Genomic DNA, 13,045 nt, shown 5'->3' on the forward strand with positions numbered 1-13,045 from the left:
ATAATCATACTTTGTTAACACCACTTCTTAATGGTGTCTGACCACATTGTATTGGCTGGCCCCTCACAGTCAAATCTATATTATACACAAATGCATTATCAACCCTCCGGAAACTGTGCTGTGACTCAGAATCTACTGTCTCACCACCCACCACAAAATTAGTTATTAGTGTCTTGCAAGAGTGTTTGGTCTGAGCAAAGGAGCTGTGTGTATAGTTCTGCATGCAAAAGTACACATTAGAATGCATGCCTGAAAAACTGTAAATCCAATATTTTCTCACTAAGTGCTCTGCCATCATTTTAAATGATCTTGAATTGAAAAGGGATCCAAACATTTTCCTTCAACATTTGTATACTTTTTCCTTATTCTCTTCATAGCTCCTCCCTTCTCTGCCTCTTCTTCATGACTTCAATAGATACAACTAATAATTTGGGAGCATTAATGACATCATGAAGGAACCAACGCCTGGAAAATCCTATATAATACACAGAAACACCTAATAACTAATATCCAACCTAAATTCATTCTGTCCTGAAGACTGCAATACTTAGAAATGTCCCTACATCGAACACTCATGAAAGGTGGCCTTTAAAATATTCACAACTATCTTTATTTCATTACTTCAGTTTTTTTTTTTAATGTTTATTTATTTTTGAGAGAGACAGACAGAATGCAAACAGGGGAAGGGCAGAGAGAGGGAGACACAGAATCTGAAGCAGGCGCCAGGCTCCAAGCTATCAACACAGAGCCCAATGTGGGGCTCAAACTCACAAACCACGAGATCATGACCTGAGCCAAAGTTGGAAGCTCAACCGACTGAGCCACCCAGACACCCCTCATTAGCTCAGTTTTTAATCAAACAAAATTCCCACTCCAATTCTGTTGATTGATGAATAGATATTAAGACAAGGCTTTTCACAAGACTGTTTAGAATATGGGTGGAACATCTAGGACACACACGCAAGCAAATAAAATCTGTGAGATCTGAAGAGAGTTTAAGGATCAGATATATGAAAAACATTTAATATAAAATGCTATAGCTAGAGTACCATCAAATGCTACTAGTTGGTTGAATTCAATTATATTGCAACAAGATTCTAAATATGATATGTTCTCCATTTAAGACTTCTTGATCTATACTGCTTAGAAAGTAAGTAGTAGTTAAATAACAGTAACAAATTTAGGCCCTAACTTTAATGTGAATTTTAAAAATTAAAAAAAAATTTTAAAACACCTACCAAAAATTCAAAAGATAAGCAGCTTCCTCTTAGTTTGGAGCAATACTTAGATTAAAAAGATAAGGACCTGGGGCACCTGGTGGCTCAGTCAGTTAAGCGTCCGATTTTGGCTCAGGTCATGATCTCACGGTTTGTGAGTTTGAGCCCCGCGTCAGTCTCTGTGCTCCAGCTCGGAGCCTGGAGCCTGCCTGGATTCTGTGCCTCCCTCTCTCTCTGCCCCTCCCCCGCTTGTGCTCTGTCTCTCTCTATCAAAAATAAATAAAATGTAAAAAAAAAAAATTTTTTTTTAAAGATAAGGACCTAACTTCTATGAGCTGCCTTTGCAAAAACTGCATTAAAGTATACCCATGTGCACAGCAGTAGTCACAATACCCAAAAGGTAGAAACAATCTAAGTGTCCATCAATGAATGAATGGAAAAACAAAATGTGGTATAATTCAATGTAATATTATTCAACCTTAAAAAGTAATGAAATTCTGCTAAAACATGGATGAACCTTGAAGACATTATGCCAAATGAGATATACTGGTTGTAACAGGTCAAATACTATATGATTCCACTTATAAGAGGTACCTAGAGTAATCAAATTCATAGAGATAGGAAGTAAGATGGTAGATGCCAGGGGCTGGGCTTAAGAGTCAACAGAGGAGTTTCATGGATACAGAGTTTCAGTTTTACAAGATAAAAAACGTTCTAGGGGTGGATAGTGGTGATGGTTGCACAACAACTTAATGCCGCTAAACTTCACCCTTAAAAATGGTTTAAGATGGTAAATTTTGTTATATATACTTAACACAATAAAAAAAAAAGGCACTAAACACTCACGACTATTATAATAAGTAACACATGGACAACAGTTTATACCTAGCGAAGTCTATAATAATGAGATTGGGATTTAATTAGTACTATGTCTGAAAACCAATAAAAAACCAGAATGATCTTAAAGTTAAGTAATACTATAAGTTTATGTCATGACTAATTGAGTTTTATCATACTTAGAGCCATGAATGCTTTGACGTATCCATGAGTCCTTAAAAAAAGGAAATTTACTCCACAAAGATCCCATATTATTTCCCAAACAGGATCCTCTTCTAGGTCAAGTTCCTCAAGATGAATATTAAAATATTAACAGCTGACAATTCAGCTTACTCAGCCAGCAAATTAGTCACCCTGTACAAGTGAACAATCATTTGAAACAAGTCTTTCTTCAATGCATAAATCAACTATGGCTCGTTCCTCAATGACATCACAGTGAAAGACAGGCAGGGTCTGGGACACTCCCTTTACATAACTCATGTTGCATCTGAGGAAATGTATCATTCTCAGTGTGAATAAAATAATTCTGACTTGCTCATTTACTAATCTGTTCTCTAATTCTCCAGAAAATTATTAATAATTTTCAAACCACATATACTACTCAGAAGTGTAAATGTACTTCCCTTTACCTACCAGTCACATTCCTAAAGAGCTTATTGTATCTTACTCTTAAATTCAATAGTCAATTGATTTTCAACAAGGGTGCCAAGAAAATCCAGTGGGGAAAGAACAGTCTTTTCAATAAGTGGTGCTGGGACAACTGGATATCCATATGCAGAAGAATAAAATGGAACCTTTACTTCACGTCACATTCAAAAATTAACTCCAAACAGACCAAAGACCTAAATACATAAAACTATAAAACTCTTAAAACATATAGACATAAATCCATGTGACCTTGAGTAAGGTAATGATTCCTTACATATGATATCAAAAGCACAAGCAACTAAAGAAAAAAAAAAAAAAACGGATACATTGGACCATATCAAAATGAAAAACTTTTATGCTTCAGGGGTGCATGGCTGACTCACTTGGTGGAGCATACAAGTCTTAATCTCGGGGTTGTGAGTTCAAGCCCCACATTGGGTGTAGAGATGACTTAAAAATAAAATCTTAAAAAAAAAATGTGTGCTTCAAAAGACACCATTAATAAAATGAAAAGGCAACCCACAAAAATCAAGAAAATGTTTGCAAATCATTTATCTGATAAGGGACTGGTATCCAGAATATATAAAGAACTCCAACAGCTCAATAATAAAAAGACAACCCAATTTTTAAAACAATGATGATTTGAATAGAAATCTCTCCAAAGATATACAAATGACCAATAAACACATGAAAAGATGTTCAACATCATTAGATACTGGAGAAATGCAAATCAAAACCACAATGAGGTACTACTTCACACACACTAGGATAGCAATAATCAAAAAGATAAAACAAGTACTGGCAAGGAAGGACATGGAGAAAAACTTTCATACATGGTTGGTGGGAATGTAAAATGGTGCAGTCACTTTGGAAAACAATTTAGGAGTTCCTCAAAAGTCAGAATTACTATATGACCCAGCAATTCCACTTCTATGTGCGTGTGTGTAGTATATATGTGTGTATGTGTATGTACGAACGTGTATGTATATATGTACATATATATATATCATATATATACACACACACATACCCAAAAGAAGTAAAAATATACATCCACACAAAAAGTTATATACATAAATGTTCATAGCAGTATTCAAAATAGCTAAAAAAGTAGAAACAAGCCAAATGCCCATCAACTAATGAATAGGTAAACACATGCAGCATATCCATATCGTATAATACTATTCTACTTTAAAAAAGAATGAGTACTGACTCATGCTACAACAATGGATAAACCCTGAATACATTATGCCAAGTGAAAAAAGTCAGATACAGAAGTCCACACACTGCATGATTCCATTTACATGAAACGTTCAGAATAGGCAAATCCATAGAGACAAGAAGTAGAACAGTGGATGCCCGGGACAGGGGAGAGGGGTAGGTGTGTGCTGGAGGACAGAGGGTGTCAGGAGGGTGGACAGTGACTGCTAGTGGGGTCAGAGTCTCTTTGGGATGATGAATATGTTCTGCCATTGGATAATGGTGACGGGTACACAACTCTGCAAAAACACTAGAACCACTGAATTGTACGCTTTTGATGAGTCAATTATATCTCAAAAAAATTAGCAAGAATGACCCCACTGCCCTCAACAGATATAAAATATGGTTAGAGCCCTTTAATTAAATTTCTGAACATTGCTCTGAAGATCCCAGTCAAGCCAATCCTTCTTACTCTCAAATAACAACGTCACAATCCACCTCATCAAGAAAATTAAGGACTCCAGGGCTTTCCCATTATATAATTATCCTCTTCTTCCCATATTTCAAAAATTTCCCTCTCTTGGCTTTTTCTGTCTACCACAAGGCTCAAACATCTCTCAGACTCAAAGGGGAAAAAGGTCTGTTCCTAGGACACCTCCGGATGCCACTCTATCCTTCCCTTCTAAATGGAGTTTTTTGAGGGGTGCTTGAGTGGCTCAGTCAGTTGAGCATATGACTCTTGATCTCAGCTCAGGTCTTGATCTCAGGGCCATGAGTTCAAGCCCCACATCGGGCATGAAGCCTACTTAAAAAAAAAAAAAAAAAAAAAAAAAGAATTTCATAAATGGAGTTTCTTGAAAGAATATTCATGTATACTCACTTCCACCATATTGGCAACCCACTTACATCTCAGCCCACTACCAACACACCAACACTAATTTATTCATTCAGTCAAAATTATTCTTCTGAAAATTACCACTGACCACCATATTGCCTAGTCCACTGAACACAATTCATACATGCCATTATCATACATGCCATTCCTGTGATCTCCTACTGACCATTCATCCTTTGACACATTTTCTCTCTGGGTTCCATATTACTTTTACCTGCTTCTACTTATGTCTCTCCTCTTGGCCTCTATGACCTCCTCCTTTGCACACACCTTAATTTGGTATTCTATCTTATACCTACAGTAATGACCCCCAAATCTACACACATCTCCAGTTCCTTAGGTTCAGACTCCTATGCAATAACCTTCTGGATCCACCCACTGCACTGCAGACACCTAAGAGTTTCTTCCACCTATGTACAATATCTTATTCATAGTCGTAGGTGCAGTAGGCACCACTGACTAAATATTGTTGAATGCCCAAGAACAGAACTCATCATTTCCTACACCTCCACCCTAAAACCAGCTTCTCCTATACTTCTAATGTCAGTTAATGACCCCAACATTTGTTCACTTAGTCATATAAATCATCTAAACCAGAAGCTTTACAGTCTTCCTGTATTTCCTAACTTTCAGTTGCTCTAATGCCATCTTGACATGCTCCTGCTGGTGGTATGAGCTAAGCCATAAATGCTCTTTACCCAGCACCTCTGTCAAGAATCGGTCTGCAGTCAGCAACTCTGAGAGACAAGTTTGTCCTTCGGGACAGAGAGCAGGCTTGCTTACCACTTAAAACAATGGATTCCCCAAGTCCTGTGTTCCTCAGATGCAGCGCAAACCAATTGCTTGCACGGCATCCATTTGGACACTCCACATCACCCCTGTGGGATTGGCCAGTGAGGGGAGCAACTCACAATGGCTGCTCTGCCATGAAGTCTTCTGACCCAGAAGTCCTATGTCTTCTCCTAGCATCCATGAAACAGTAACTAGCTAACTTATTAGCTTATGAGCAAGGTAAAAATACATAGATTAATTCCAACAACTTGTGTTATGTACCCCACCTACCATGCATGCCTCCCTGCCCACTGTCTTCAACTCAACCCTTACCATTCTCAAGTCCCACCCCCATTTCTTTCATTTGTAATGCACTAGCATCACTGTGTACATATGTTCTTGTAATTGACTCACCTGTGCATGCATCTCTTATTACAAACAAGACAGGGAGTCCCTTTGGTCAAAGATCATGACTTATGCTTCTCGTATATCCTGCACATCTTTGAAAATTACATAAACTCAAAAAAATGCAAGGTCCCTTTAAAGATCATCACATCCAATATAGCAGTAAAAGCACAGGCTTCAATGGGAAAGTAGGTGAAACTCAGGCTCCAAAATACTGGTCTTGTAATTCTGGGGAAATTTACTTATCCCTGTCTGAGATTTTGTTAAATGGTAATTCTATAAAGTACCTTTCAAAGTTTTGTTTAAAGAATAACATATACAAAGTACCGAACTCTGTAGCTAACAAACAGCTCTTAAAAAGGAGTAGCTATTATTCTTTTCTTCAATCAACGCATACTGAATGGGCTAATACCATCTTTCAAAGATATCTACAGCAGGGGCACCTGGGTGGCTCAGTCAGTTGAGTGTCTGACTTTGGCTCAGGTCATGATCTCATGGTTCATGAGTTCAAGCCCCACATCTGGCTCACTACTGTCAGCATGGAACCTGCTTCAGATCCTCTGTCCCTCCCCACCTTGTGCTCTCAATCAAAAATAAATTTAAAAAAATAATAAAGGTATCTCTAGCACCCAAAAGCTCAAGCCCAGTACCAATTAAGTCATGGGTTTGTGTCCTAGAGATCAATTAGTTTCACATACTTCCCCATAAATTACACTGCTCATCTCTGCCAAGTTTTTTTTTTTTTTATATGTTATGTTGAACACAAGGGAAACCTGATCAGCAAGCCAAGAGATCAATAATAATCCATTTCCACTCAATAAACATCTCCATTCATCTGCTTAATGAATAGTTTTGTCAGTAGTATCCTCCATCTTCAGACCTTAAGGACTGGAAAAGTTGGACATTAGTCATTGTTTTATGGAGGTGAGGGGGTAAAAGTAAATGCCAACTCAAACAAGTTTTTATTTTATTTTATCATGTAAACTTGTACTTTCTTCTCCAAAAGCCTGTGGCCCTGTATGTATAAATCCCAATTTCAGTCACTGAGTAGACAGCAGAAACAAAACAATGTTGTAAGAGTTGTGTGTCTCATTCTCCATTAGCATATCAAGCAGATGCTAGAAAACAAGGATCTTCTGTTTTAGAAAGTATGTCAGAAATTTCCATCCACAGCCGTCCTCAACTCCAGTATCAGTCATCTCCCTGAGCCCACCAATGTCCTGAGGGTCAAAACCACCTTCCTGTATCAGAATCTCCTTGCTACCCTGCCCCTTCATTTCCTAAGGATCACGTGTGTCTTCCCAGACTGTCAGCATGTTCTCTAAGCTTCCTACTTCCTCAGTTTCACCTTGTAGTTTCACCTTGTCTTCTGAGTCATGACTGCTTACCTAAGTTTTGACCAGCCTCCTTACTCTTCCTATTCACGTGGCTTAATTTTCACAACCCGCTCTTAAATGTTGCCCAGCTGTGCCCTGAATCAGGCATCTACCCAGGCTTTTGATCCTGCTCTGAGACCTGGCAGTCTTCCTTCTCCATGCTGTGTCCGAGATCCACGCGAAGTTCTACAGAGCTAAAGAGAGCACATGGACCAGCCACCCTAACCTGGACTTCTGGGCCGAGCCAGCATTAAGGGCTCCCTGCAATTCCACCCTACCTTTCTAATCTCATCCTTCTGGCAGGCTTATCTGTCTCTGCCGCCTAAACTTGCCTGGTTCATTCCTGTTTCTGTGCCTTTGCTCTCAGGCCACACTTCCTCCTCAAAGACCCAACGCTCTCTCCTCCCCTCCTACCATGCACCCATTCCGATCATAAGCTTCCTCCCTCTAAGTCTAACCAAGGTTCTCCCTCCCCAGAGAAGCCTTCCCTGATCACCAGGCTTCCAGGGACCTTTCACTCCTCTGAATTCCAGTATTGCCAGATCACTCACCTGGCAATCTGTGATAGGTGCTTGTTTACCTTTTAATCTTATCTTTTCACAGGACGGCCATTTCCTCATGAGCGTGACCCATGAAGCACATTTTAAAAAACTGAATATTACAATACTAGTCAACACTAAGAGTTTTTAGGATGTTAAGATTCTCCCAACAAGAATAAGCAATCTCATTTTTTCATGTTTCTTTCTAGCCCTTGCCCATCCCTGTTTACATTTTTATACAGTAATAAAATTAACAGCAAATTCAACCTTACAGTTACACATTCTGTTTTACATTCTGGTTTTTCTGCTAACATAGAAAAGTCTTCCTTGTTAAATGATGTCCATTGTCATCATTCTTAATAGATACATAACAATTTTTCCACTGAGATACTAGACTATGATTTCCTTAAGCACTGACTTCTATCAGTACATTCTTCTTTGTGTCTTTGAGCCTTTCACTGAATTAAGTACTATAAAGTGCAAAGTAAACCCTTGAGAAATACCTGTTGAAATAAATTTATTATCCATGTTTCCTAACAACTGAAATAACCCATTTCACTACTCTTCTCTCTAGCTAAACATCTAATGTAATTTTTGGTTTCACTACCTTAGACCAGATAGATAGCAAAGGTATTTTCCAAACACTTTTGGTGTAAATTTATTTACTTTGGTAATTGATTTTACGCATATTTAAATATGGGAAACCTCTTGCAAAAAGGCAGTAAGATCCCATACTATCTAATATAAGCTAGACATCTGGCAGGCATTCAGTAAATACTAAATATTTTTTAAACCATCTGAAGTCATAAAACATCAAATTCCTGAATAGGAGAGTGTCACTGATCTACCTAGTGCCATCAATTATGCTTGTAAACCTTTCGGTTCATTTAATAATTATACTGGTTAATAATGTATGAATGGGTGTTCCTTACAGTGGAAGAACACAACCAGAGTTACGTGGTGAGTTGTCCATGTCTGAAAAAGAATATGAAAAACCAAACAGTATCTGCAAATAGAACTTCAAGAGAGCATGACAAAACAGGTTTACAGCTTTTCTTCAGCTCATTTGAGTTCATATTTCAGATGAAGAAAAGCAAAACAGAAGTTGTAATGTTAAAACTAGGTAAAATTACATATAATTTTTTATATTGGGTATATTTACATATACCCAAACCCACGTATAATTTAGCAAAAAAAAGACTGAAACACTCTTACTTCCATGATAAATGTTAAATAATAAGCCAACTAACTACCTTAACACCTTAGCAGATACTGAACCACATAAAGATCTTAATGGTACATTAGAAGCTTCCTGCAAATTTCAATTTTCCTCAAAAAGTAGCCGATGAGTCCAAACATCAGAAACTACACAGTAAAACATCCTTGTAACCCATTCTCATCTCAATCTTATTTGTGAGGAGTGATATCTGAGGTTGCTTCCTGAACTAATATGCTATGAGAGAAACAGCTATGACTAAAAGTTTACTATTTGTCACAATCATATACTACTACTTCATACACTAATTTTCACAGAAGTAATGATTAGACAAAGTAATATGATTCTTCTCAAAATTCCTGGAAAGGAATATAGTTCCATTGTAGTCTTTTTAAACAAATTCTAGATAGCAGTTTAAAAATCACTGGCTTTAGGGGTGCCTGGCTGCCTCAGTTGGTGGAGCATGCAGCTCTTGATGTTGGGGTTGTGAGTTTGAGCCCCAAGCTGGGAGTGGGATTACTTAAAAATGAAATCTTAAAAAAAAAAAAAAAATCACTGGCTTCACAATAATAATACACTGAATTCCACAACTTCTAGATTTATGTAAATGACTACTTCATGACAAAACAGAAATAGAACCAATCTTAATTATCTGTGGTAATTACAGAAAAAAGAAGTCCATATGCATTCAGGAAATAACAAGGCTAGGTAAGAGATGTCACTAAATGAAGGGGGAAGCAGTTACCAAAATAATGCACTTCTATTTACAGAGTAATGAATCTATGTATAAACCTAATTTTAAATCTTTTTTTTTGGGGGGGGGGGGGCAGGTTTGTTTGTTTTTAGCGATAGCACAAGCAGGGGTAGAGGGAGTGAGAAAGAATCCCAAGCAGGCTCCACACCCAGCGTGGAGCCCCATATGGGGCTCAATCCCATGACCACAAGATCATAACCTAAGCTGAAATCAAGAATCAGACACTCAACCCACTGAGACACCCAGGCACCCCAAACCTTAATTTTAAAATGAGTTCAACCAAAGGAACAGCTAATATCCATTCCACAGTGAAAATTAGTATTCTATGTGTCCCTGGGCACTCTGATACAACAATTATTATAATCTAATTAATGACAATTTATATAGTACCTTCCCTCAAAAACTGAGATTCATGGGGCGCCTGGGTGGCTCTGTCAGTTAAGCATCTGACTTGATTTAGGCTCAGGTAATGATCTCACAGTTCTCTGAGATCAAGCTCCATGTCAGGCTCTGCACTCGCAGCGTGGAGCCTGCTTGGGATTCTCTCTCTGCCTCTCCCCTGCTCTCCCTCCTTCTCTCTCACTTAAAATAAATACACTTAAAAAAAAAAAAATAACTGCTGCTTCAAATTGTTTCCCTCTTGTTCCCTGCCCCTCCCCCACTCATGTTCTGTCTCTCTCTCTCAAAAATAAATTTAAAAAAACATTTAAAAAATGTTTAAAAATTGAAATTCATGTGGGGAGGGGAAGAGGGTAGGATTCTAATGATCTGAGATGGGTCTTTTGTGATGGTTAGCTACATCTTTTTAGCACTGACATTTCCAAGTTTTTTGTGAAAAGGAAATTTTAAGAATGTGCTGAAATCATCCTTTCAGAATCAAGTTCCAGATAAAGTTGTGTTTTATATGGCCTGCTTTTTCATTTTTTTTAAATCATTGTAATGGTAATAAACTTGAATAAAGATGCCTGAGCACCTAAGAACAAAAGCTTCTGAAAACTTTCAGAGTTCATCTAAGACCCTTTGATTTTGTCAAAGGAAAGACTGAAGACCCAAAATGTGCACTAGTTTAAGTTCTTAGGGGAAGGAGAAAAAAACAAAACTCTCCTAGGTCACATGACAGCCTTACACTGACCTAGCAACGCCAAAAGAAATGATCTTTTGGGAAGATCTGACTCCTAGGGAAGACATAAACCAACTTGGAAAAGAAGGACAAACCAACAAAACATACCGTCAACTGGCTGATCTGTATATCTCAATATATACAAAAGACAGCAGAGAAAAGGAAAATTGGAAAACTCGTGATTTCTACATAGACTTAACACTTGAATATGAACACAGAAGCTGCAAAAAGAGTCTTATCAATTGAAAAGTCATCTCCTGGGATTATAACAGTGATCTCAATAACATAGCCTTGTACAGAAAGTGTTTTCAAATATATTATCTCATTTAAAGTTCCTTGCTCAGTCACGCTGCTGCTTAAGCATTAAAGCCAAAACCCAGCCCACCTCACCGCGGTACTCTTCACTCCATTCGACAGTCTAAAGAGGATTTAAAATGTACTCGGTTTATCTGCTTTCTCTACCCTCCCTGCAGAATTGAGAGAATGTCTGAAAGATACAATTTCACAAGAATCTTGGCACTTAAACTATTTATTGTTGAGAGATGACGAATATGACTTCAAGCAAAAACAAAACTATCTCAACAGTCAAAAAAGCGGGGGATGGAAGGGCATCTCCTCTCACTTCAAAGTTTTTACAATTCTTTATGACCGCCCAGTTAAACGTATAGAATGAAAAATCAAGACGAGGAATTTTTGCACTTGAGTGCTTTTTCAAGAGTAAACCAAATTCCCTGCCATTTTTTCCTGCCGCGGACCACAAAAGTGCAGGGTTGAGGTGACTGGGCCGGAGACGTGGGGCCTCGGGGTGCCTGGCAGTCCCGGCCAGGGTGGAGGGGTGAAGACCGAGGGGCGGGGGCCACTCTGACAGCTGGCAAGGAAAAAGCAGGGGACGCGTCGGTGCACGGGCGAGGAGTAGGGGCGGGGGAAGGAGGAAACGAGCCAGGGGCGAAGGACCAGAGCGCCCTCCCGCAAGGGCAGGAGAGGCGTGAGGGCGAAAGGGCGCCGGGGCGGGGCGGGCGCGCCGGCGGAAGGGGCAGCGGACCGGGACGTGGGGCCCGCCGCGTCCCGGACGCGGTGCGGGCGAGGGGAGGGGCGTCCCCGCGCAGGACGGCCGGGCGCGGGGAGACAAGGATTCGGGGTGCGCCGGCCGCCCTCTCGCTTGGTCGCGGACTGCAGGGGCGGGGCCGGCCGGACCCCACACGGCGGCCGCGGGTGAGGGAAGGGCGCGCCAGGCACCTGCCGCCTCGACCGTGGAGGCCCCGGGCGGGCTCGGCTCTCACCTCTCCGGTTCATGGGCCGGATCCGCACAGCCACTTTCACTTTGGAATCCCCCATCCTGCTGCTGCCGAGACTCTCCCTCGGCTTCCGTCTGCCTCGGCCACCGGGCAACTCTTCGGGGCTGGCCGGGCGGGAGGGGGCTGCGGGAGGGAGGGGCGGGGAGGGGGCGGAGCCGGGGCGGGGCGAGGCAGGTCGCCGAGCTCTCGGCGCTCCCTGGTTGCATGACGGGACTTGTAGTCCCTGAAGGCAGTCGTGGGCAGTGGGCAGGACAGCGGCGGAGGGGCTCGGGTGGGGCAGGAGACATTAGGCGCATTTCGCTCCCTGGAACGTGTAAATGCTCCTCTGTTTCTAATCATTCTACTCTCACAGCTAGTACTGAAACATACGCCGTCGGTAGGCTGATACCACACCTGAAAATAGTTGAATAGATGACATTGGAGACCCTGAGAGCGATTTCTTCAGACTTATTTCCCGCTAACCTTAAAGTTTGATCCCCGCCTCAACTTCCTCTGCCTGGATTGCACTCCCGGCCTTGTTTGCTGAAATCTTCCTTCAAGACAAGGCAAAAGTTAACGTCTTCAGGATGTCTTCATAGATCCGCAGGTTAACCGTATACGACCTCGCCCTCTGAGCCCCTACCAATCTATTCCAGTCTTGACCTTGGGCTCTGGAACCAATCCGAATTCAAATCCTGCACCAGCACTTTCCAGCGGTGTGATCATGGACAAGTGATTTGATATTTAGTGCTTGTCTTTTCATGATTAAAATGGAGACATTAATGCCTACTTC

The 13,045-nt window shown here is 40.5% G+C and overlaps 1 protein-coding gene across 3 annotated transcripts in view; it reads right to left on the bottom strand.

The window, feature by feature from the left end:
- The window catches only part of KIF13B (kinesin family member 13B), a 198,826-nt gene extending 186,448 nt beyond the window's left edge, over positions 1-12,378 (bottom strand). For all 3 annotated transcript variants that reach the window (XM_042934972.1, XM_042934973.1, XM_042934971.1), the window contains exon 1: positions 12,259-12,378. In XM_042934972.1, the coding sequence (XP_042790906.1) occupies positions 12,259-12,313 (55 nt within the window). In that variant the 5' untranslated portion in view covers positions 12,314-12,378. The remainder of the gene's footprint in view (positions 1-12,258) is intronic.
- Positions 12,379-13,045: the final 667 nt, after the last annotated feature.

Source organism: Panthera leo, chromosome B1, assembly GCF_018350215.1.
Source record: "Panthera leo isolate Ple1 chromosome B1, P.leo_Ple1_pat1.1, whole genome shotgun sequence".
Classification (NCBI taxonomy): domain Eukaryota; kingdom Metazoa; phylum Chordata; class Mammalia; order Carnivora; family Felidae; genus Panthera; species Panthera leo.